Source organism: Saccopteryx leptura, chromosome 6 (genome assembly GCF_036850995.1).
Source record: "Saccopteryx leptura isolate mSacLep1 chromosome 6, mSacLep1_pri_phased_curated, whole genome shotgun sequence".
In the NCBI taxonomy this organism is placed as follows: domain Eukaryota; kingdom Metazoa; phylum Chordata; class Mammalia; order Chiroptera; family Emballonuridae; genus Saccopteryx; species Saccopteryx leptura.
The window spans coordinates 172,350,473-172,376,444 of record NC_089508.1 but is presented as its reverse complement, the minus strand read 5'-3'; the positions used below and the strand labels follow the sequence as shown (position 1 = coordinate 172,376,444).

Here is a 25,972-nt window from a genome sequence, read left to right as displayed (position 1 = left end):
GGTTCCCTGAGCTGCCTCAGTCCAGAAGGCCTGATGGGTCAGTCCCTGCGTCACACTCGACACGTCCAAGTATCAACACACAGAGCGTATCTTTTTCCTTCAAGCACCAAACCTTTTTCTTCTGATGTAATCATGTGTTCACCATGAAAACATAAGAAAATATACACAGGCAAGGCCCTGGCTGGTTTGCTCAGTGGTAGAGAATTGGCCTGGTGTGCAGGAGTCCTGGGTTTGATTCCCAGCCAGGGCACACAGGAGATGCGCCCATCTGCTTCTCCACCCCTCCCCCTCTCCTTTCTTTCTGTCTCTCTCTTCCCCTCCCGCAGCCAAGGCTCCATTGGAGCAAAGTTTGCCCAGGCGCTGGGGATGGCTCTGTGGCCTCTGCCTCAGGCACTAGAATGGCTCTGGTTACAACAGAGCGACGCCCCCGGGTGGGCAGAGCATCGCCCCCTGGTGGGCGTGCCGGGTGGATCCGGGTCGGGCACATGCGGGAGTCTGTCTGACTGCCTCCTCGTTTCCAGCTTCAGAAAAATACAAAAAAAAATTAAAAAAAAGAAAATATACACAGGCAAAAGAGAAGAAAATAGAAACCATCTGTGACCCCTCACCTACCCAGAGACCACAGTCACTAATACTGTGACACATGTCCTCTGTCCTTTTTATGTACTTATATATAAATATTTATATTCCAATATGTACGTGTATATGTATTTGTATACACATACCCATGTACCATGTGTTCATTTTCAGTTTTGGTCTAAAGCAGTTTTTTTGAGAGGTTCTGGAAATCTTGACAAGCTGGCGTGTGGGGCCCTGACTGGCCAAGGTCTGTGGCCTGGGGCCGCGTCTGGGCATGAGGAGCAAATCCAGGAGGGCTTGCTGACCTGAGGGTCCACCTCCTGGGTGGTCTCTGGGAGCCTGCGGGCCAGGGCTGTGGTCCAGGCGCCCTTTGCCTTCACTCTAGGGAGCCGGCACGGATGAAAAGGCTCTCATCGAAATCCTAGCCACTCGGACCAACGCTGAAATCCGGGCCATCAACGAGGCCTACAAGGAAGGTGAGTCGGGAAGGAGGCCTGGGCCCAGCGCTGGGAGGCGGGTGGGCAAACAGCTCGGTCCCCCAGCTGCCCTCCTCGCCCCCAGCCTGCCCGTCTGCCTTCTCCCAGGCTACCCTACCAGGCTCTGAAAAGTGCCATGCATGATCTCAGCCCTGTGTCTGGGGAAGTGGTGCTCCAGAGAGAGTCCCAGCCAGGCCAAGGCCTGGGGATAGAAGAGCGTTTGTCCGGGAGCGAGGGGAGAGAGCGCCCAGGCCTCTGGAGTCCTCTCTGTGGGGGGCTCCATGGCTGGGAGCCTGTACAGCCCCTCGGGGCCCCGTGTTCAGAAGGCCCATGCTCGGTTGCATGTCATCTCATCGCCATTTGAAATTCTTACTAACTTTTTTCACCAGTGGCCCCATATTATTCCGAAGAACCTTGAATACCAGTTGAAAGTGTTTAAACTCTTTCTCTTGTAAGCAGCTTTGAGATGGTAGACTTTGTGAGCAGGGGAATGAGATGATTAGAGCTGCTTGTGTGTCCAGCAGCTGTCAGGCAGGAGGGAAGGTAGAAGAGGGAATGAAGACAGGGAGGCTGTTGCATGGGAGAAGTGAGACCTCACCCAGGACAGGGGCAGAGGGAGGTGAAGGACCGATGGACACATCGGTGTCAGAGAAGTGAGACCTCACCCAGGACAGGAGCAGAGGGAGGTGAAGGACCGATGGACACATCAGTGTCAGAGAAGTGAGACCTCACCCAGGACAGGGGCAGAGGGAGGTGAAGGACCGATGGACACATCAGTGTCAGAGAAGTGAGACCTCACCCAGGACAGGGGCAGAGGGAGGTGAAGGACCGATGGACACATCGGTGTCAGGCAGCAGATGGCTGAATGTCCCCAAGAACCAACCACAAACTCCCACATCCCCACCCACCCCACCCACACTGCTGCGGCTCGTGTCTGAGCCTCTGGGTGCCCCGCCCATCCTCCTGGCCAGCAGCTGCCCACACCCCTTTTCTCCGTCTCAGACTATCACAAGTCCCTGGAGGATGCTCTAAGCTCAGACACATCCGGCCACTTCAAAAGGATCCTCATCTCTCTGGCTACGGTGGGTGAATTCGTAGCCCCAGGCCTGCTGGGTCCTCTGGGGCTGTGGGAGGAGGACAGGATTGCTGTCCGGGTGCAGGGGACAGAAGCCCAATCCTGATCAAGACAAGGTGTCCTCCCTCCTTACCAACTCAGTCCCATCACTGAGACAACTACTGCCTCATGTAGTGCCTTCTCCATTGTTCACTTTTCAAAGCTGGTTTGGTGCAGCCTCTGGGTAGTCTCTCCTGATGGCCTAGGCCTGGCTTTTTGGGCACCCAACTCTCAGGGCAAAGCCATGTGGGTGACCCTTCACTGTGTTGTTACCTGAGAGCTGCCATCACCATCTCTTGAATTCTCACAGCCTAGTGCCAGGCCCTGATGCAAGCTCACTGTGTCTGAGTCAGGCCTTGGGCCAAGTGCCTTCCCAGTGTTCACATTTAATGCTCACAAAGCATGAAGGCAGGATTCCCGTCCCCATGTTCTAGCTGGGAAAAAGGGTTCAGGGCGGCAGAGGAGGGGAGCAAGGTCCTGTGGCTGCTGAGGGACAAGAGGGTGGATATTGGGGGACTGATTTTTCTCGCCGGTCTTGCTGCAGGGGAACCGTGAGGAGGGGGGAGAAGATCGGGACAAGGCCCGGGAAGATGCCCAGGTGAGATGCCCGGTATCCCCAGCTGACACCAGTCCATGCCAGGCCCTGGCTTTCTGGGAATGGGGAAGGCTTCTGGCAGAGGCATGGCTGGTTGGATGGGCAGATGCCTAGACTCTGGGCCCCTTGCACCTCTCCACCCTTAGAAATGAGACTTTGAAGGTTCTCAGAGCTTTCAGAGTGATGTTCATGAGTGTGGTGCTGGTCTTACTGGTATTTCCTGTGTGAAGAGTTAGGTTTAGTGCCCCAGACCTTCAGAGCAAACTCACGAGTTTGAACCATCCAGGTCAAACTCCTCATGTTACAGTAAAAAAAACAAAAAAAACAGGCCCAGAGAGGGTGGATGACTCCTGAAAGTCACACAGCAAATCAGTAGCCCAGGTGAAATTAACTCACAGGGAGCAAGTCTGGGAGTTCGCTGGGAAATGGCACCAAGGTTGAAGGTTATATCCTGGGAGAACCTAGGAAGAGAGTTTATCGGGCTGGGATCTTCGTTTTGCTCACTGATGTGTCCGAAGTGGCACATGATCAGAACTCAGTATATATTTGTTGTTGAATGAATAAGGGGCAGGGGGCTCTCTAGGGTCTCTTGGCTTCTCTGCTTCTGCTTTGCTCTTGAGGCTGGGGAGCTTGAGGTCTGGAGATGGCTTCTCACGGAGGCTGGTCGACCCCAAATTCTTTGTCCCTAAGTGTCCTCTTGTCTCGGCAGTCCCTGCTAAAGCCACTTGCACTGTCCCGACTTATTTACACCTTGCACCCAGCACCTTCTGGCTGGGCCCAGGTCCAGGTCTCCGTCTCTACTACCAGACCCATTCCCTGTCCCCCAAAACTGTAGGTTCGGGGGTTGGGCCTAAATACCACAGTCTGGATCCAGCCCCCTTCTTGTATCGTTAGTGTGTTGAAAGGACCTCTAATGGATTAAGAGCCAGGGCACCAGCCTTGCTCCCTGTTCCGTCAGCAGAGGTGGAGTGTTAACAGCAGCATCAGAGCTGGAAGCATCTTCAGCTGCAACCTGACAATTACAAAACTATTAGAATGCTTACTAAGTACTGAGCTTGATGCTAAGACTTAACTTTTTTTTTTACTGGAGGAAAAGGAAGCTCCTTACATATCCAAGAGTACAATTTCTAAGTACCCGTAGTGTAATTTGATCCCAGGCCCACCTGACTCCAAAATTTACATTTAATACCATCTAATACTTTCTAGGACCAATATAGTTATTTCCCTGTAGCTTCCAAACCAGTTGTCCAGTTGTCTGGCCCCTGGTTTGGAACTCAGCTGTCAGGAGGTGCAGGGTGTTCTAGCTGCATTATGGGTATGTTTGGGGAGGCTAGCCTGAGAACCCTCCGAGGCTGTTTTATTCACTCACTCAACAGAGTGGCCCCGTTGTGCTGTTGAGGGTCTTTGAACCTGGCTTACTCCATAGAGCTTACCCTAAATCCATTGTCTACCCCAGGGGTCCCCAAACTTTTTACACAGGGGGCCAGTTCACTGTCCCTCAGACTGTTGGAGGGCCGGACTATAAAAAAAACTATGAACAAATCCCCATGCACACTGCACATATCTTATTTTAAAGTAAAAAAACCAAAACCGGAACAAATACAATATTTAAAATAAAGAACAAGTAAATTTAAATCAACAAACTGACCAGTATTTCTTTTTTTTTTTTTTAATTTTTTTTTTTTATTTATTCATTTTAGAGAGGAGAGGGAGAGACAGAGAGAGAGAGAGAGAAAGAGAGAGAGAGAAGGGGGGAGGAGCTGGAAGCATCAACTCCCATATGTGCCTTGACCAGGCAAGCCCAGGGCTTTGAACCGGCGACCTCAGCATTTCCAGGTTGACGCTTTATCCACTGCGCCACCACAGGTCAGGCCTGACCAGTATTTCAATGGCAACTATGGGCCTGCTTTTGGCTAATGAGATGGTCAATGTGCTCCTCTCACTGACCACCAATGAAAGAGGTGCCCCTTCCGGAAGTGCAGCGGGGGCCGGATAAATGGCCTCAGGGTGCCGCATGCGGCCCGCGGGCCGTAGTTTGGGGACCCCTGGTCTACCCCAATGCTGCTACCTGGTGCCTGCCTGGTCTACCTCTGAGGCTATGCTTCAGTTGCTACCAGCAGGGGGCAGTGGTGAGCCTCACAGGCAACCTCTGCAGAAGAGGTGTGAGAGAGAACCTGGGTGGAAACAACCAGAGGAGCCAGACCCCTGCCCAACTCAGCTGCTTTCCAGATTCACAGACGCTGGACCCTGATCTTGGTGTGGGCTCGTCTTCTTATAACTAGAACAGCAATATGTATTCTTTTGTAGAAACTTTAGAAAATAGAGGCAAGCAACAACAACAAAAATCCAGAACTTATTAGTAATAACCATTGTTAACATTTTGGAATATATTATCCTAGTAGTCATATTTGTATGCATTCCTGATCAGTAATATTTAAAAATTAATATTCTGTTAAAACCGCTGCGTATTATTTTTAAAAACCAACATCATTTAGTGGCTCTATACTATTCCATTTAAGAATGTACCAAGTTTTATTTAACCAGCCGTCTTCCTAGTAACTAATTTTTTTACCACATACGTGATTTTTTCCCCTTAGAATCGATTTCTAGAGGTGAAATGGGAATACTGGCAGAAACTGTATCCAAAAATTGAAGGCATTTGACATTCAGAGCCAAGTCCCCCCAAACATTCTGGCTAATGCACATCAGTACTTGGCAGCATTTCCTTGTTTCACACGACCTCCTGTCCACACTCACCCTGACATCTAGAACATTCTCAGCTTGTGGAAGTCCTGGTCTGTTATGAACAAGGTGACATATGTTCCGTGTTCACCTCTTGCCCCACAGTGATTGCTAATCGCTTCCCTTTCCCTCTCAGTGGTCCGGTTTGAGCAATAAATAATGGAGATAATCTAGTTACAGACCCAGAGTGAGATGAAGAATTGTGGCCAGTTTTAGATAATAAAAATTATTATTTTTTAGCATAACAGTTCTATTGAAACAATTCATAGGCCGTACATTGACCCGTTTAAAATGTACACTTCAGTGGTTTTTCGTGTCTTCAAAGCCTTGCGCAACCGTCACCACAATCAACTCTAGAACATTTCATCATCCCAAGGAGAAACCCTGTACATATTACAGTTACTCCTCATTTCCTCCCCACCCCCACCCAGCCCGACGCAAACGCTCGTCTACTTTCTGTCTCTAGCTTTGCCGGTGCCGGGCATTTCATATCAATGCAATCATGTTATATATGGCCTTTGGTGACTGGTTTCTTTCACTTAGTATAATATTTTCAAAGTTCATCCATATTATACTGTATATGTTACTTCATTCCTTTTCACTGTCACATAATATTTCACTGTGTGACTAGATCACTTTGAAAACCCTTTCATCAGCTAACAGGCATTTGGGTGTTTCCAGTTTGGGGCTTTTACAGATAATATTGCTCGCTATAAACATTTGCACATAAGTTTTTGTGCGTGTGTTTTTGTTTTTTGGGGTACATATCTAGGAGTGGATGACTGTAACTTGTGGAGGAACAGCCCAGATTAGTTTTTGCATCAAGTATCAGGGCCAGTAAGGAGAAGTTTTTGTGTTGACTATCTGGAAAATTATTTTAGTAACCTGCTGCATTTTCCATATGACAAATATTGTCTGAAAGATGCTTTGAAAAAAACATACGTTTTGGGTTCTCTGACCAAGTAAATGAAGAATGGCACCTTAAATCTTTAAAAAGTTTTTAAATATCTCCCTCATTTAAAAAAAATTCTAGGCATTTTAGCATAACATGTTTTTAAAATTGTGGGAAAACATATATATAGCACATAATAAAAATATATGTAACATAACATAAAATTTACCATTTTAATCTTTTTTTTTTTAGCAATACAAAGAGAAAGGGACAGACATACAGGAAGAGAAAGAGATGAGAAGTATCAGTTTTTTTGTTGCAGCACCTTAGTTGTTCATTGCTTGCTTTCTCATACATGCCTCGACTGAGGGGCTCTAGCCAAGCCAGTGACTCTTTGCTCTAGCCAGCAATGATGGGGTTATGTCTATGATCCCATGGTCAAGCCAGCGACCTCAGGGTTTTGAACCTGGGTCCTCGGCATCCCAGGCTGATGCTCTATCCACTGTATCACCACCTAGACAGGCTTAACCTTTTTTTTTCCCCCAAAGTTAGAAGTGGGGAGACAGACAGACTCCCACATGCGCTAGACTGGAATCCACCCAGCATGCCCACCAGGGGGCGATTCTCTGCCCATCTGGGGCATTGCTCCGTTGCTGCTGGAGCCATTCTAGCACCTGAGGCAGAGGCCATGGAGCCGTCCTCAGCGCCTGGGCCAACTTTGCCCCAATGGAGCCTTGGCTGCAGAAGGGAAAGAGAGAGAGAGGAAGGAGAAGGGGAAGGATGGAGAAGCAGATGGGCGCTTCTCCTGTGTGCCCTGACCAGGAATCGAACCCAGGACTTCCACACGCCAGACCGATGCTTTACCACTGAGCCAACTGGCCAGGGCCAGGCTTAACCATTTTTAAGTGTACAGTTCAGTGACATTAAGTACATTCACATTGTCATGCATTATCATCACCATCTATTCACTGAACCCTTTTCATCTTATAAAACTGAACCTCTCTGCCCTGGCCGGTTGGCTCAGCGGTAGAGCGTCGGCCTAGCGTGTGGAGGACCCGGGTTCGATTCCCGGCCAGGGCACACAGGAGAAGCGCCCATTTGCTTCTCCACCCCTCCGCCGCGCTTTCCTGTCTGTCTCTCTCTTTCCCTCCCGCAGCCAGGGCTCCATTGGAGCAAAGATGGCCCGGGCGCTGGGGATGGCTCTGTGGCCTCTGCCTCAGGCGCTAGAGCGGCTCTGGTCACAACATGGCGACGCCCAAGATGAGCAGAGCATCGCCCCCTGGTGGGCAGAGCATCGCCCCATGGTGGGTGTGCCGGGTGGATCCCAGTCGGGCGCATGCGGGAGTCTGTCTGACTGTCTCTCCCTGTTTCCAGCTTCAGAAAAATGAAAAAAAACAAACAAACTGAACCTCTCTGCCCATTAAATAATAACTGCCCATTTCCCTCTCCCCTGCCCCTAGCAGCCACCACTGTACTTCCTGTTTCTGTGAAGTCAGCCATTCTACATTCCTCATATAATCGTCATTATTTAATATTTGTCCTTTTGTAACTGGCTTGTGTCACTTAGCATGATGTCCTCAAGGTTCACCTAGGTTGTTTTAAACATAGAAAAGTATAAGTAAAAAACAGAAGCATCCTATAATCCTAGTATCCCTGATAACTTCAATTTGACAGTAAAATAAAAACGTTTGCATGTTGAGAAAATATGAATGTAACATTTCAGGAAAAATAAAATGCAGAAGCCTTCCCCCACAATCCTCCTCACAGTTACCACTGTCAACAGTATCTGATGGTCCCTTTAGCATGACTTCCCAGGAGGTCTGTAGGAGCTTCCTGTCTAGATGAAAGGAAGATTGTTATACACAGTTATACACTGTTATGCTGTACTCTACATTTTGCTTAATTTAAATGGAAACCCTTTCCTTATCAGACCACTCTGCTCTTTTTAATAGTTACGTGAGTTTCATTTTTAGCATTGGATGAACCATACATACATAGCTTGTTTAACAAGTTATCTACTAATGGTTTCCAGTTGTTCCCTATTACAAAGACTGCTGCCTGAACACCCTTGCCTTACATCTTGGGAGACTTTGCCAGTCCATCTGGAAGGCCAATCTCTAGCTCCACAATTGCTTTATCAAATGGCATGTGCATTCTAAATGTTGATAGGCATTGCCAACTTATAAAATGAAGTTTTCTCAAGCATAAAGCTATTGGGAAGTTTGTGAAGAGTGTGGTCCTGGTCCATCCAGTAGATTAAAAGTGATCCGCAGAGATTTGGGGACAAAGGCAAAACTCAGTCTGGGGTACATAGGGCTGGCTGTATCTCATTCGCAGGCACTCCAAGTCACAGTGTACACCTAACAAAATCGTGTCCTAACAACAGAGCTTTGTGCCCAGCATAAGGCAGCAGTGAAACCTGACCCTTGTAAAAGGAACAGCTGGCATTTTCCCACCTGATTGGCTCTGTGCCTCCTTGTAAGTCCCTCCCCTCCAGGCCTCAGCTCTCCTGTCTGTCCTGTCACTTGAGGGAGTTAAGTGACAAGTCTCCTGAGGACTCTGAAGGTGGTGACGGGTGTAGGGAACTGGGCGCTTCTCACATTCTGACTTCTGAGTGGCTTTGGAGGTGAACACACTAGGTCTGGTGTCACCCCGGGTTGACCAGGGTGATGACAGGCAAGTGCCTGTCCTGTCTCCTCCCCTCACCCCGTGGGTGTATGTTTTTATAGTAAGTTCCCAGGCCTAGCCCCATTCTGGGCTCAAGTCCAAAGATCAGGGAAAGGTGTGTTGTCACCTCCCTGCTCCCTGTGTGGTCCCGAGTCCCCTTGGGGCCTCTCGGGACCTTTGCCACTCTGAGCCAGACCCCGCCCCCTGACCCCCAGGGCCCCCAGAGCCACCGTCTCGGGCCTCCTCTGACTTTTGCCTCCCCCTCTCTCTCCCCCTCTCTCCCCCCTGCTCTCAGGTGGCCGCTGAGATCTTGGTGAGTGTCATGGTCATCCCGAGGCTTCGAGCCCTCTCTGAGTGACATCTGCTTCTGGCTGTGTCTCTGGGCGGGGCTGAGTGGGGCAGAGTGAGGCAGGGACTTAGGGGTTCACCCCACAGCTTCTCTCTCTCCTCTGAGAACCCCGCTGAGTAAAGTCAGGCCAGGCAAACGTTTCCAAGCTTCAGCCACTTGGTTCCCTCATGATGTGTGCTATGTACCATGAGCTGCGATGTGAATACTTTTCTTTAAATGGACTCTTTCCTTTTAAAAAACTGAAATTCCAGTTGTTTTAAAGGAAAATTTACCATCAATGTCGCTAGAACTTGTAGCTGGCTAGATCATTGTGGACACGTGTGTGATGTGTTAAAATCTGTGTGACGTTTCTGACACGGGGAAATGACAAGGTCATTTTTCCTTGCCCACGTGCACAGACATGCGTCCCCGGCATCCCCATGCCCGGTGCCTGTTGGCCCCTCCCCTGGGTCATAGTCCCCTGGTGGCCCTGAGGATCAGCCCCTCTGTGTCAGTCCCCAGGGAACCTAGGAACTGGAGAGGGTTGAGGAGGCTGAGGAAGGAAAAGGGGGCCCTTGTTAGTGTCCTCGGGTGGCTGGGATAGCCCAACTTCTCATGGCCCTCAGCCTAGGCAAAGACGGGGACGTGAATAATAACCACGGCTGCCTGTGTCTTCCCTCCCAAATCCGTGCCCCCACCTGGGCTCTGCAGGAAATAGCAGACACGTCCAGCAGTGGAGACAAAACGTCCCTGGAGACGCGTTTCATGATGATCCTGTGTACACGGAGCTATCCGCACCTCCGGAGAGGTGAGGTCTCACTCCCGCCCCCGTCCACTTCCGCAGGAAGCCCCTCACGTCTGTTGAGAATCTGTCGACTGTATGTGGCAGGAGGGGCCAGTTGCCCACTGACCCACCCCTTACCCCAGCGATGGAGTGGAGGGGCTGGTGGGAACTTGGGAGCCCTGGTGTCTAGTCCTGCTGTCATTCTGCCTTCACCTCCTTGGGGAAGCAGGCAGGGTGCCTGGGATAAGGGAAAGCAGGTAGCTTTTGCCTCCAAGGCCAGCCAACCCGAGGGAGTGGCAGTGGCTGCCTGCAATTCTGTGCTGAGAAGGATTCAGAGGTTCTTTGTCAAGATCCGTTGACGATGTCTGCTAGGAGCAAGGCACTGAGGGATGGTGGTGCCACAGGACCACATAGTCATCTTTGAGCCACAGGCTGCCACATGCATTGGGCATGCCAGTATGTGGTGGCCCTGACCTTAAGTGATCACAAAGTGTCCTTTCCACTAAGACCTTTACACTTTAACATACATTTGCCTGGCACTTCTTAGTAAAATACTTAAAGAGCTTTAGCATAGAGGCTAAAAGAATAAACCCAGGGTCTGGCCTGTCTTGATTCGAACCTCCTACTTACCAGCCCTGGAGTCTTGGGCAAGTTAGTGCATATCCGTATTAATTCCCTTAGCTATAATCTGGAGTTTTAGTTCTACCACATGTGACAGTTGTGAGGATATAAAAATATAATTCACAAAAAGCACTTAGCTAGCACAATGCCTGGCTCATAGTAACTCCCTCAGTGTTCACATTATGATTACTTAGAATAATCTCTATCCATCCCAACTTGACCCAGGAGGAAGGGGAGGCCCGGAAATGGGGAGGAGTCCTCCAAGGTCATTCAGTAGTACCCGGCCACAACTGGGACCCACGCTCATCTACTGCCTCGCCTGGGTTCCTAGAACTTGTGCAAGGCTCTGAGGCATGTCTGACTTGACACAGACTTGACTCTGAGCCCAAGGCGGCCTGAGGTCAGAACTTAGTCGTGGGCCTCCCACGATTGTACCCAGAGCACTTAGACCTGGGCACAGCCATAGCTGCTGCCCCTTTGCACTTTCCCAGACACAGCCTGTGGGTGGAGCTGGGTGGGTGGGGAAGGGGTGATCAGCCCCCTCCCTCCGAACTGAAGCTCACCCACACCTCTGGGGCTTCTCTGGGGGCCAGTCTTCCAGGAATTCATCAAGATGACCAACTATGACGTGGAGCACGTCATCAAGAAGGAGATGTCTGGGGATGTCAAGGACGCGTTTGTGGCCATTGGTAACTGGCGGGGACCAAGGGGAGGGGCTAGAGGTCAAGGGCAAGGACCTGGGGCCTTGGGAACATGGCCAGATTCCCTGAGCAAGTGGCTGTGGCAGCTTCCTGAGCTACTAGCACTGGAAAATCAACAGCACCACTTCCTGGCTCCAGGAGTCCTGCCAACGTGTGATTGGTGGGGTAACGTGAGGACGTATTCCAGGCTGTGGGGCAGGAGGAGGAAACAGCTGTCCCTGGGGAAGATACCAGGGGGCTGTAGCAGGGCTGGGTAGGGGGCGCAGTGCCCGCAGGACTAGGATGTGTACACACACACACATTCTTCTCTCTCTCTCATGCTCATACTACACACACACCTCTTCCTCCTCTCAGCACCTGGATCTCGTTGGTTACTCTCTTATTGCATGTTTTGAGTGGGTTTTTTTTTTAATTTTTATTTTTCAATTATAGTTTACTTTCAATATCATTTTGTATTGGTTTTAGGTGTACAGCTTAGTGATTAGACAATAATAAACTTTACAAAGTGTTCCCCGTGATATTTCTAGTACCCACTTGACACCGTACATAGTTATTACAGCATTATTGACTGTATTTCCTGTGCTGTAATTGACATCCCCGTGATTATCTTGTGACTGCTTCTTTGTACTTCTTTTTTTTTTTTTTTTTTTTTTCATTTTTCCGAAGCTGGAAACGGGGAGGCAGGCAGACAGACTCCCGCATGCGCCGGACTGGGATCCACCCGGCATGCCCACCAGGGGGCGATGCTCTGCCCATCTGGGGCGTCACTCTGTTGCATCCAGAGCCATTCTAGCGCCTGAGGCAGAGGCCACAGAGCCATCCCCAGCGCCCGGGCCATCTTTGCTCCAGTGGAGCCTCAGCTGCGGGAGGGGAAGAGAGAGACAGAGAGGAAGGAGAGGGGGAGGGGTGGAGAAGCAGATGGGCACTTCTCCTGTGTGCCCTGGCCGGGAATCGAACCCGGGACTCCTGCACGCCAGGCCGACGCTCTACCGCTGAGCCAACCGGCCAGGGCTTCTTTGTACTTCTTAACCCCTTCACCTGTTCTACTCAGTCCCTGATTTCTGGATCTCAATTTCTCCATGTGTAAAAATGGAAGAGTAGACACGAGCAAAGGCTGACCTTGTGTTTCTTAGCGTTCATGAAGAGTAGTATCTTATTTTATGACTATAAAATGCATTGCACTGATATTGTTGTTTTGTTTTGTTTTGTTTTGCCTGGACTGAAGGCATCAGTAGAAAGTTTCACTTAATTGCCATTAATTATAAGATCTATATTGATTTCAGATATGTTAAAATGTTTTGGGTTAGATGAAACAGAGGTATTATTGTTGTTACTTAGCGTCCAGGAGGCCTTTAGCACCTGGGCGAGACCTAGGGAGCAGTATAGCAGAGTGGATCTAGGTTGAATCCCTGCTCGGCCATTTATGAGCTGTATGTTTTTGGGTAAGTCACAAAAACCCTTTGCCTCAGTTTTCCCCTCTGTAAAATGGAGAGAATAATAGTCCCCAGCCCATGAGGTGGTGTACGTAAAATTGAAATGAGTCAGTTATACGTGGGCTGAGAACACTGCCTCCTGGCTCACGGAATGCCCTGGATAAATGTTAGCTTTTACTATTTCCTGCTAGGCCCTGTGTGAAGTTAGTTGCATGTAGCTTTTGTTGAATCCTCCCAGGGTGCGTTTATCAGCTTATTTTACAAAGCGGGACCCTTAGGTTCAGAGAGGTTACATTTCAGTGGTGGAGGCAGGACTCAAACCAGAGTCTGCTCGAGCCAAAGCTCATGCTCATGGTCACCAGAGTGACTGGTCTTTGGACGCACTTTCAGATCCTGCCGTCCTCGTGTTTCTTCTTCCTCTTTCCTCTCCCTCCACCTGGAACAGTCCAGCATGCTCGTGCACACACACACGTGCGCGCACACAGACACACACACCACTCCTCATCACTCCGTTTGTGTGGCAGGCACACTCCGTGGGCCTCCGCATCACTCCGTTTGTGGCAGGCCCCAGGGTCCATGGAGGCAGGTGAGCAGGCTTCCGGCCTCAGGGTTGGTTGCAGAGGAGGGGTGTTTCTGCCCAGTCTGCTCCTGCACCAGATCGACTGAGTCCTGGGCCTGGAGTCAGGGCCAGCTTCTGGGAGGAGGCGGCACAACTGGGGACATGCATGTCAAGTACAGCCTTGCAGTGTGGGGTGGGGTTTGGGGAGGTAAAGTAGTGCAGGGCGGATGGGAGAAACTCCTCCATACCAGGAGGACAGAAGCACAGAGAAATTCACAGTACGTTCGGAGAACAGGGGAGCTAAGGAGATGAGATAGCAAAGGTGGTGGGAGCTTGGGTTTGTTTGGAAGGGGGTAGGGAACTACATAAGGAGCTCAGAAGGTTGGTGCATGTTGTGACCTTTCCCATGGTTCCTGAGCCTGTCGCAGGGGAGGGTGCATGACTGTCCCTGCGTGACTGTGCCTTTGGGGTGCACAGCTCCAGCCTCTTGCCCCCCGCCCTCCTTAGAGAAATACCTTTATCCAGAGTCATTTTGGCGCTGAGACTAGTGTCTGATTCCTCCTTCTAGAGCTGAGACACCCCTATGTGGGCTCTGGGACGTTGAAATCCATCAGCTACTGAGGCCTAGCACCCCCCAGGCCTTGAGAAAGGGCTGTTAGCACAGCCAGATGGACATTATCTGGGATGGGGTGTGTGGGCATCAGAGGCTTCCAACCATCCTGATTTGTGCTGACACCAGCACTGTCCTGGGCAAAGTGGGACAAGCTGGTCACCCACCTTCAGCGTTGGAGCATCAGCATATCTGGGATGGGGCGTAAGAATTTGCATTTCTACCAGGTGATGCTGAAGCCCCTACCCAGGAACCATTCTCTGCTACTCGAGATATCCCAAAGCTGTGTCCCCAGGGTGGAGCCTAACCCCCGAGTTCTAAACGGGTTCTCCGGGGACTCTGATGCACTTAGGAGTTTGAGGCTCTGTGCTTTGGGTCGTGAGGGTTTCTTCCCTTTGGGTCCTCTACTCACCTTTGGTTAGCTCCAGGCACCTTCCAGCGCCAGCAGGAAGTGAGTTGCAGCCCAGTGACAGCCAGACCTAGGGACAAGCCGGAGTAGGCAGCATCAGGAAGCGGGGAGTGAGAGTGTCAGGCCCTGAGTATGACCCTGGGGTCGGCCATGACCTGCAGGCCCTGGTCGGGTGGAGAGGAGGTGGGGAAAGAAAGCCCACCCAGAGTGTGGGCGCAGCTCCTCTGACGCAGCCCCCTGCTCCTCTCTCCGCCAGTTCAAAGTGTCAAGAACAAGCCTCTCTTCTTTGCCGACAAGCTTTACAAGTCCATGAAGGTAAGAAAGCTTGCTCGTGTGTTCCTTACCCTTCCAACACTTCCGCCATCGCCCAGATCAGGAGACAGCTGTGTCCCCCATTGGATATTTGTCAGCATCTGCCCTGTGTCTGGCTCTGAGATGGTAGTTCTCAGCCAGGGATGGGGGTGACTTTGCCGCCTGGGGAACATATGGCAATGTGCTGACACATTTTGGCCATCACAGCTTAGGGCAGTGGTTCTCAAACTTTTTGAAGTCGGGGCGCAATTAAAATCCTACAAATAATTATAGGCACACTATATACAAATTTCTGAGAAATATAATAAGTCAAATATTAAAGAAAATATATAAAGTCCAAGAGTGCTTTTATGGTAATTAAACAAAGTAAATATGACAAAATTAAATTTATTCTGACATTAAAAAACATTTTTATGTTACATTTTTTCAGTTGTGCTTTTTAGAATTCATAAAAAACAGGGTTAAAAAATTAAAAAAACAAACAAAAGTTATCTTTTTATATATATATACATTCTTTGTAATATTTAGTAAATTCAGCAGGTCCCAGCACAAATGTGTTAAGTTTTTTCATTCTTGTGTTTATGAGAAACATGAGCCTGGAGTGTCCTAGCGATTTCTTCAATCTTTGGGTATATATTTGAAAGGCAAACTCTCATTTCCTCATCAATACATTGAAGAATTCCTCTTTTTACTCTTAATTGTGCTGAGTGCAGAAAACCCCCACCATACATATCATCTTAACTTTACACCAAACAAAGGATAGAAGAAACTTGCCTCCAGTCTTTCTGGGGAACATGGGGGGTAGTGTAAACAATCCAGCACCACAGCTTAACAGCCTTTTGCAACCTAATCAGGCAAGTGAGGTGGGGGGTTGGGCAGACTCAGCTTACAGCCAATTCCCCACACCTTTGTCCCCCAATAATCTAAACTCTAAAAACCCTGTTGGTTTTTTGGTCCCCAACAGGCACATATTTCTCTGGAATACCATAGGGTGCACTTGGAAATCTAGGGCGCACCAGTGCACCCTGGCGCACACTTTGAGAACCACTGGCTTAGGAAGTGACAGCTGCTTGTCCCTGGTGGGTAGAGGGCAGGGATCTTGCTAACAGCCTACAACACACAGGGAAGGTCCCCTCAGCAAAGAATGAGCCAGCCTCAAAGGCCAAGGTTGAGAAACTTGCTCTGGGGACACGGGGCTGAGTGCGAGGGACACAGTCTCTGCCCTCTTAGAGCTCACATTCTGGCAGGTGACAGAGTGCCTCCTATGACAGATGATGACAAAGGGTAGCAAGTGCTCTCAGCTCTGGGACTGGCCCTGGCTTCCTGGAAACCAGGCCTTGCTGGCCACCCTCTCAGCCTGCAGTCCCCAACCAGGATGACTATTGAGCACTCACCGTGTGCCGGCCCTTGACTCCTAAGCTGGTGATCTGGGCTCCCTGGGGACAGAGGTGGGCCCTGGCTGCCCACACATCCCCTTCCTGTCCTGCCCCTTGTGCCCTGAATGTTTTCCAAGGCTGCTGTACCAAGTGACCACAGAATTGGTCCTCTCGTGGTTCTAGATCAGGGATAGTCAACCTTTTTATACCTACCACCCACTGTTGTATCTCTGTTATTAGTAAAATTTTCTAACCCCCCAATGGTTCCACAGTAATGGTGATTTATAAAGTAGGGAAGTAACTAAAGCAGAGTTACAGCAAGTTAAAGCATATAATAATAATTACTTACCAAGTACTTTATGTCGGATTTTCGCTAAGCTTGGCAAAATAAATCTTTATAAAACAACTTACTATAGTTAAGTCTGTCTTTTTATATATACTTTGGTTGCTCTGCTACCGCCCACCATGAAAGCTGGAACGCCCCCTAGTGGGCGGGAGGGACCAGGTTGACTACCACTGGGTTAGAGCCTGAAAGTACAAAGCACGGTGTTGGCAGGATTGGTTCCTTCTGGAGGCTCCGAGGGAGGAAGTCCCTCATCTCCCTCCCTAGCCTTTGGTATCTCTCAGCTTGCAGATGCCACCCCTCTAGTCTCTGCCTTCTCTGTGTACGTATCCATGTGTCCTCTTCTTATAAGGACTCCAGTCTTTGGATATAGGGCCAACCCTCATTCAGTATGACCTCAAGTGATTACATATGCAAAGACCCTGTTTTCAAATTAGGTCACATTATGAGATTCCAGTTGGACATGAGTTTTGGGGTGAGGGGACATATTCTTCAATTCATACAAGCCGTTTTTGCCTGCCTGGCCAGTCCTAGGCCCTGGGGGAGTTTAGGTCAGGACTGTTTGTGGCAGACAGAGGCAGAATGTCCCACCCTGGCTTTGGAGGGGAAAGGGAGACAGGCTGATGAACACCCACCGGTCCTTGCCTGACTCGGCCGTGTTTCCTCTCCTGCCCTTTGTCCTCCTCATGCCCGGCTGCACCAGGGTGCGGGCACGGATGAGAAGACCCTCACCAGGATCATGGTCTCCCGAAGTGAGATCGACCTGCTCAACATCCGGCGGGAGTTTATCGAGAAATACGACAAGTCTCTCCACCAAGCCATTGAGGTGAGGGGCGGGGCCAGAGGCCAGTGTGGGAGGGGTGAGTGTCAGATCTGCGAACATGTGATCCAAGTCCTTTTTATTCCTGCGGTCTTTTTCTAAGTGAGTTACTTCTCAGGACAGCCAGGATGTTGCTAAAGACCTGCCTCGTTATTTATACCAAAATAAATTCCAGATGGAGCAAAGGTTTATAATGAAAGATTTCCAAATAAAACAAGGGCCCTTTCTTTTTGCTTTTCAAAATTTTTCATTGAAGTATAATTTACATACTATAAAATTCACCTGTTGGCCCTGGCCGGTTGGCTCAGCGGTAGAGCGTCGGCCTGGCATGCGGGGGACCCGGGTTCGATTCCCGGCCAGGGCACATAGGAGAAGCGCCCATTTGCTTCTCCACTCCCCCCCTCCTTCCTCTCTGTCTCTCTTCCCCTCCCGCAGCCAAGGCTCCATTGGAGCAAAGATGGCCCGGGTGCTGGGAATGGCTCCTTGGCCTCTGCCCCAGGCGCTAGAGTGGCTCTGGTCGCAGCAGAGCGACGCCCTGGAGGGGCAGAGCATCGCCCCCTGGTGGGCAGAGCGTCGCCCCTGGTGGGCGTGCCGGGTGGATCCTGGTCGGGCGCATGCGGGAGTCTGTCTGACTGTCTCTCCCCATTTCCAGCTTCAGAAAAATACAAAAAAAAAAAAAAAAAAATTCACCTGTTTAAAACAGGTATAGCCTGACCAGGCGGTGGCGCAGTGGATAGAGCGTTGGACTGGGATGCAGAGGACCCAGGTTCAAGACCCTGAGGTCGCCAGCTTGAGCGCGGGCTCATCTGGTTTGAGCAAGAGCCCACCAGCTTGAACCCAAGGTCGCTGGCTCCAGCAAGGGGTTACTCAGTCTGGGTTACTCAGTCTGCTGAAGGCCCACAGTCAAGGCACGTATGAGAAAGCAATCAATGAACAACTAAGGTGTTGCAATGCGCAATGAAAAACTAATGATTGATGCTTCTCATCTCTCTCCGTTCCTGTCTGCCTGTCCCTGTCTATCCCTCTCTCTGACTCACTGTCTCTGTAAAAAATAAATAAATAAAATTAAAAAAAAAACAAAAACCAGGTATAATTTTTAAAATGTTAATAAATGTAATGAGGTTGTGCAACCATTGCCACAATCCAGTTTAAAATGTTTCCACCACCCCACTACGATCCTAGTACCTGTTTACCTGTTTCTACACCCAGCACTAGGCAACCATCACGTGACTTTCTGTGCGTGCAGATTTGCTTTTTCTGGGCATTTCATATAAATGGGATTAATGTATGATCCCGTTGTATCTGATTTTTTTCACTGTGGAGCCCATTTTCTTGTCTTTGAGATTGGCCAAGATCTTAAAGTTTGATACTGTACTTGGTTGACAAGACTGTGGGGAAATCTCAAGGGAAGTTTTCATATGTATACTTCCCCAAGGAACTAGGTGGTATGTCTTTAAAAAGGGGGTTGGAAATTTCAAAATTTAAATCTTGTACACTTTGGACTCTGGTTTTTGTTGTTATTGTTTTGTTTTGTGTTTTAGCTAGAGAGAGATAGAAAGGGAGAGAGATGAGAAGTATCGACTCATAGTTGTGGCACCTTAGTAGTTCATTGATTGCTTTCTCATATGTGCCTTGACCAGGGGGCTCCAGCAGAGTGAGTGACCCCTTGCTCTAGCCAGCAACCTTGGGGTCATGTCTGATCCTGTGTTCAAGTTGGCGACCTTGGGGTTTTGAACCTAGGTCCTCAGTGTTCCAGGCGTACACTCTATCCACTGCACCACTGCCTGGTCAGGCTGGACTCAGTATTTCTGTGTGTAGGAATTTATCCTGTAGACATAGCCGTACATATTTCCGAAGGCGCATGTCGAAGAATATTTGTACCAGCATTGTTTATAGTAGCAAGAGTGGAAGCCCTCCCTGCAAGACTGGTTAAATAAATGGTGGTGTGTCCCTGTGATAGAATATGATACAGCCATGAAAAAGCACAAGGAGGCTCTATGGGCTGATTTGGGATCTTCTCTTAATTCAAAAAATCATGGTCCAGAAAAGTGACAGTTGCACATCCATTTTTGTGTGGAAAAGGGATGTCACATACATACACACGTTTGTATATGCACAGGCAAGTCCTGGAAAATGGACAGCTGGGAGGAGGGGCATTGAGGACACCAGATTGTTTTCACTTACTCGCTCTCCCTCTGCCTCTGCCTCTGCCAGGGCGACACCTCCGGAGACTTCCAGAAGGCCTTGCTGGCTATCTGTGGTGGCGAGGACTAGGGCTACCGGCTCTGGCGGGCACCTCAGCCGAGAAATGGTCGTCAGCACCAGCCACCGTGACCAAGCCTGACTGTTCCAGCTTCAGAGACTAAGGAAAGGGCAGGGGTGGGGGGAGGGGGACGGGGTGGGCTCTTGTCTTCAACTGGGGTTTAGGAAAGGCTCCCACTCTCAGAGGCCGCTGAAGGCCCAGCGTGGTCACTCCTCACATCTGAGCGACTGAAGAACTGTAGCAATAGATTCCGTCCATCTCCTCTCCCCATCTTCTCCTCCACCCTTCTGTCCCTGCCACAGCCCCTCCCCTGATGTGGGCTTTGTCAAATCCAAAAACATACTGAGCCTCTGTCTATGAAATGTGTAATGTGTGTGCTTTGAATGGTGGGTGCGGTGGCAGGTGCCAACGGAGTGTTCTCGGGAGGGGGGAGAGGAGGGAGGAATAAATGTCTACCGGCCAACTGACCAGCCTGCCACCATTTCACCTCCCACCTCCATCCAGGTGACTGCTACATCCAGGAGTCTGGACACCTGGGTTCAAATTTGCATTGGCCACCCACTTGCTTCCTGACCTTGGGCCAGTCTCTCCCTTACCGAGTCTCTGTTTTCTCACCTACAAAAGGAGAGAGTTGGGCAAAAAGATCTTGGCTTTTTCCTCTGACATTGACATTTTAGGATGTACCTCCAAATCATTCTTTTTACATGCCTCTCTTTAAATAAAAAGACACACATAGACATCTGGGTTGCAGGCTGGGTTGTCCTCATTGGCGCCCACCCAGGAGTGAGTTCCACCTTCTTGACTCCATCCTGTGGATCCCAGAGGAGAGCCCTGGGGCTTGGGCCCCTCTCCTCTGGCTGCTTGCTTGTCTGTGTGCTCTTCATCCATTACAGCCAAACCCAAACTTCCTCTTTTGAACTTTTCAAGGGCACCAGATGTGATCGTGATCTGGGGAGGCCCGTGGAAAGTTTCCACTTTGTGAAGATCACTGATAAGCGGTAGAATCCACTGCAGTTTCTCTGTCTCCCTTCTCCCGGCTCAGCTTCTACTCCAAGAGTTGGCTTTAAAGTTGTCCAGTGACCCATGGTGTGATGGCACCCGCTGGCTGGAGGGCTCTGCTCCCTGTCCTGGCCATCCTGACCTCTCCTGGAGGTTCACTGTGTGTATATTGTAGTAGATGTTTAGGGGCTGTGGGTAGTTAGGAGACTTGCTGGGTCTGGTCTTGTTCCTTCCTCAGTGTGTGACCCTGGACTAGCCAGTGGCCTCTCTAGACCTCAGTCTTCACTTGTACAATGAGGGGTTGGGCCCAACTGTTTTGAAGAGCCCTCTCTTCATCTCTGACAAAGTGAGTCTGAAAGCAAGACAATTTACGTTGTGTCTTCTCCACTTCCTGCCTCCCACCAGACGAGCCCAAACCCCATGAGAGTCAGCTGAGCTTTTTGGGGGGTATTTGTCCAACTTACTTTAACTGTTACCAGAAGATAAATGAACAAAGTGAGTAAGGGCTGTGCAGTCAGACCTTTGCCATTAACTGTCATCTCTGAGCCTCAGTATCCTTATCTGTAAAACAGGGTCATCCCCCCCCCCCATTCTGCCTATCTCGTAGCCTTTGTGGGGTGAGAGAGATGATACGTGCAAGTGCGGAGCAGGGTCCTACCTGGCTTGGAGTCACCTGCTGCCCACACCTGCCCGGCACCAGCCCCTGTTGTGGGAGCTGAGGGGTGGGCCCCAAGGTGTTTTCTGAGCTTTGTTCTCCAAACAGCTGCAGACCAATCACAGGCATCCAAAGACAATAGAAAATTTCCTTAAAAATATGTCCTGAGGGGGAAATCTGTGAGTGGAAAGGAAAGAGCAATGGGACCTGGGAGAAGTTGGGGGGCCCTGTGAGCCCAAGGGGGACACAGTGGAGAAACTAGGAATTCCAGAATTCCTGGAAATCAGGAATTGATAGCTCTAACTGACCGCTTGTGCTGGACAGGATACTCGAATCTCCCAACATGCATTTTTCACCTAATTTCATTCGGAGGGATGGGTCAGGAGTCGGAGGGACCCCTGAGGTCTGGAGTACGGTAGACCAGATTAGAGATAGTTCACATCCAATCATGCAGGACCTTGTATGTACAGATTTTGTCTTAGAACCCAGGGGAAGCGTTTTTTGGGTAGGGAAGATGTGCATTTAGCCATGCATTTAAGAAAAACATGGCCCTGGCTGGGTAGCTCAGTTAGTTAGAGTGTCATTCAGATACTCCATGGTTGTGGATTTGATCCCTGTAAGGACACATTCAAGAGTCAACCAATGAGTGCGTGGATAAGTGGAAAAACAGGTCAATGTTTCTCTTTCCTCCTGTCTCCCTTCCTTTTTCTAAAATCAATCAATAGCATGACCAGGCGGTGGCATAGTGGATAGAGCGTCAGACTGGGATGTGGAGGACCCAGGTTCAAGACCCCGAGGTCGCCAGCTTGAGCATGGGCTCATCCGGTTTGAGCAAGGCTCACCAGCTTGAGCCCAAGGTCGCTGGCTTGAGCAAGGGGTCACTCGGTCTGCTGTAGCCCCCCCCCCCTCCGTCAAGGCACTTATGAGAAATCAATCAATGAACAACTAAGGAACCGCAACGAAGAATTGATGTTTCTCATCTCTCTCCCTTCCTGTTTGTCCCTATCTATCCCTCTCTCTGACTCACTCTCTCTGCCACAAAAAAAAAAAAAAGAAAAAGAAAAAGAAAACCAATCAATAGATTTTTTTAAAAAGAGAAAAACATGAAAGGAGGGTACCCAGAGGGGAATTAATTGCAACAATCCCACTAAGACCCAGGTTCCTACAGAATAAACCACATTTTTATTTTCTTGGAGCTGTGGTAGAGGAGGGAGTTGCCACTTTCTTGAATCCCAGGGACTTCTTTTATTCACTCATTCATTAATTGATGCAGCTTATACTTATTGAGTCATACTATGTGCCCAATGCTAAAGATGTAAAAAAGTTGGACCGCCATGGTTCTCATCCTTAAGAGCTTCCATTCGAGTGTCCCGCCCAGCTCCCTGCAAAACACCTGTATCGACTGATAACGTACGGAGATTGCGTCTGTGGGCAAAGTTCAAGGAGAGAAGTGGAGACTAAATTAAAACTAAAAGGAAAGAGAAAGCAGAAGCCCAAACCGCAGCTGTCTCAAAGTGGGAGCAGGGGACGGTGGTTGTGAGTGTGGAAGGGGCCCTCAGAAATTCTCACCTCCCTCTCTCAGTTACAGAAAGACAACTGTCACTTCCACAGAGAGGAAGCAACTGGCCCAGGGTGACAGCAGTGTAGCGGCAGACAGAACTGGAACCCCGCAGTCCCGGCCCAGGTTCGGTGTTTTTCTGAACATCCTGAACCTTCTCCCACTTTTCTTTCTTCAAACCAGAGCCATCCTCTCTCTAGCTCCTCACTGCTCCCCTCCTGCGTCCTGCTAGGCGTTTTCCCTTCGGGGCAAACCCTTTCGGAAGCTCTGCACTGGGATGTGCCCACCTTGGTCGTTGGGACCACCAGGAAATGTCTGAAGGAAGCGGCTAATTGGGAAGGGATTGCCCTTTAAACCGGAGCACAGAGCAGCTGTTTGGGAATTGCCACTGTCGCATTTCCTGCCATTGGAGAGCAGTGTGGGAACTGCTGGCTGTTTAAAACCCCCTAATAGTCACTGTGCCCAGCGTTGCTGGCAGAGGAACCCGTGGGAGAGGCTTTCCATACCATCTGTTCCTCTGCAGTAGCGTGGGGCTGGTCACGTCCTCTAATGAGGACACTGACAGTCCGAGTGGGGCAACAAGTCGCCTGAAGATCCAGGCACCATGGGTTGACTGAGCTCATCCAAAGCAGCCCTCTAGTTTATAGGTTTGGAAATTGAAGGCCAAAGAGCAGGACTGTGACCACGGTTTAGCAAAGGGTAAATCTGGAGCTAGCACCGGGGTCTCCTGATGCCTACTGTGCTCTCTCTGCTCACACGTCCTCTTCCTCCTGATGCGGAAGCCAGACAGCGGGAGGGACAAGTGTCAAGTTGCCCAACCCAAATTTCAGAACCCAGAAGCGGTAAATTGGTGCTCAAACAGGCCTCTCCGCTCCCCTCCGAACTTGGGTTTTCCAAGGCAGACTTCCCCCCACTTTACGGTTGGAGTTGGGCAAGTGGGAACTTCTTGTGTAACAGCCCTCTACTCAGTGGGTAGATCTCCAGAGGCAGGCAGGCCGGCCTCAAATCCCAGTCAGCCACTTAGACGTAGACAAGTCACTTGACCTTTCTATGCCTTGATTTCCTCATCTGTAAAATGGGAATGACAAAGGCTTCTTCTCTCACAGTGTCGAGAAGATTTAGTAAGGCCATGCATGTGTGGTCTCACCACGCTTCAAGACGTAGGACTCAGCAGATACCAGCTCTTGGTTGTTATAAATAGTCTAGATTCCATTTCATGGAGGAGAAAGAGGGGGGTCTACTGAGTCCCCCCACTGTGCCACTAACCCTCGGGAAGCTGAGTGGGGGAGGAAGGTCATGAGAAAAATTCAACCAAGTACACAGTAGCAAGTGGTAACAAGTGCAGAGGCCACAGGTTAACCGCAGAGAGCCTGAGAACAGCTCCTTGGAAAAGGGGCATGTGCCAGGCGCCTCGAAAGATGGGTAGATGTGCTTTTTTTTTTTTTTTTTTTAGCAAGAGAGAGAGACAGGAAGGGAGAGAGATGAGGAGCATCAACTCGTAGTTGCGGCACTTTAGTTGTTCATTGATTGCTTCTCATACGTGCCTTGAGTGGGGGACTCCAGCCAAGCCATTGACCTCTTGCTTAAGCCAGCAACCATTGGCTCAAGGTAGTGACCATGGGATCATGGCAATGATCTCATGCTCGAGCCAGCGACCTCGTGCTCAAGCTGGCGACCTCAGAGTTTCAAACCCGGGACCTCAGTGTCCCCCGTTGACGCTCCATCCACTGCGCCCCACCAGTCAGGCTAGATGTGCTTTCAACAATGAAGGATATTAAAGGTGAGAGAGAGTTCCAGGCCGAGGCAGCAGCTTGGGCAAGGGCACGGAGGTGGGCAGTAGAGAAAATCGAAAGTGCTCCTTGGGCCCTGGGTCCCACACCCAGTGTGAGAGCACCACCATCTTTGCAAGGTCACTGAGAGTCTAGGCTAGAGTGTGGACGTCCCCTCCGGCCTCTGGCCAGCCCCTGAATATGCTAGGGACGAGAGTAGTGTGACTAGAGATGTCCTTTAGAAGGAAGCCTCTGTGGAGAAGGAGCCGGGCCTAGGGGCGGGGAGGCCACTGGACAGGCCAGCAGTTATCCCCTAAATGTGGAAGAAGGAAGATCTGAGTCAGAGTGGAGGAAGCACAGATGGAGAAAAGGAAAGAAAGACATGGGGGAGCAAGAAACATACCTGCTATGGGGAATGAGAGAGGGAGGCCGGGGTGAAGCCAGGATCCATTGCCTGGGAACCCAGAGGCAGGAAGTGCTTTCACAGGCAGGATGTGAGGCCCAAGGCCCCGGGCGCAAGCCATCCCACTGCCCTCTCTGCTAAGTAGGGACTGAGGAAGTCCTAAATCAGAGCCATCTAGGAACGGCCCCTCCCCCAGGCCCAGCTGTTGTCACAGTTTCCAGAACATACATTTCCTTCTCTGGGATGGTCCCTCCCCTTCCTCTAGCTACCACCCTCTGCCAGCTGTCGTCAGAACCTCCTAGTGGCTACCTTATGAGACGGCCATGGCGGTGGCCTTGACCTGGATGGAGACTGCCAGGGGCAGGAACGCGGGGGCCTGGTCGTTGAACAGGGCGGGTGAGGGATGGACACAGAGATCCTAAGCTTGTGCTGGGCCAGCGATTTCCATTCCCACGTTCTCACACACCTGCTCTCCACTCAGAGCCTATAAATACCACTTATCCAAATTGGATTCCAAATCACTGCCAGGCTTACCCACAGGGGCGCACGCTGTGTATACCCAGAATCAGACACGCACATCGGTGGCCAATAGGGAGAAACGGCATGGGTCCACAACCACGCTGCTGGTAGCTCACAGACTCTGGTGGTCCACCTATGTATATTGACCACACCGGAAACACCTCACACAGGTACCCAAACTTGCTTTTCACACGCACCTTCTTCTGGGCACACAGCCCCAGAAATCAATGACCCATCTGTTCTCGTGTGTGTTCTTCCACGGGAGGGGGAACAACCAGACTCGAGGAGCCCTGGTCCTACTTGCCGCCCTGCTCTAGGGAGACAAGACCAGCTCCCTGGAGAACCAGGCAGTAAGGGGATCAGCCTTGGACAGGATCAAGAGCCCTGGGGAAGGCTTTTGGGGGTAGGGAGACTCAAAGTGAGTGACACGTAGAGGAAGGAGAGA

General features: G+C 50.2%; 1 protein-coding gene across 2 annotated transcripts in view; it reads left to right on the top strand.

The window, feature by feature from the left end:
- The window catches only part of ANXA6 (annexin A6), a 57,921-nt gene extending 37,553 nt beyond the window's left edge, over window positions 1-20,368 (top strand). Inside the window, exons 18-26 of one of the 2 annotated variants that reach the window (XM_066341412.1) lie at window positions 965-1,055; window positions 2,058-2,137; window positions 2,714-2,767; window positions 9,361-9,378; window positions 10,105-10,201; window positions 11,392-11,487; window positions 14,767-14,825; window positions 17,245-17,367; window positions 19,576-20,368. In XM_066341412.1, the coding sequence (XP_066197509.1) occupies window positions 965-1,055; window positions 2,058-2,137; window positions 2,714-2,767; window positions 9,361-9,378; window positions 10,105-10,201; window positions 11,392-11,487; window positions 14,767-14,825; window positions 17,245-17,367; window positions 19,576-19,635 (678 nt within the window). In that variant the 3' untranslated portion in view covers window positions 19,636-20,368. The remainder of the gene's footprint in view (window positions 1-964; window positions 1,056-2,057; window positions 2,138-2,713; window positions 2,768-9,360; window positions 9,379-10,104; window positions 10,202-11,391; window positions 11,488-14,766; window positions 14,826-17,244; window positions 17,368-19,575) is intronic. The other variant, XM_066341413.1, reaches the window with a different exon arrangement.
- The last annotated feature ends 5,604 nt before the right edge of the window (window positions 20,369-25,972 follow it).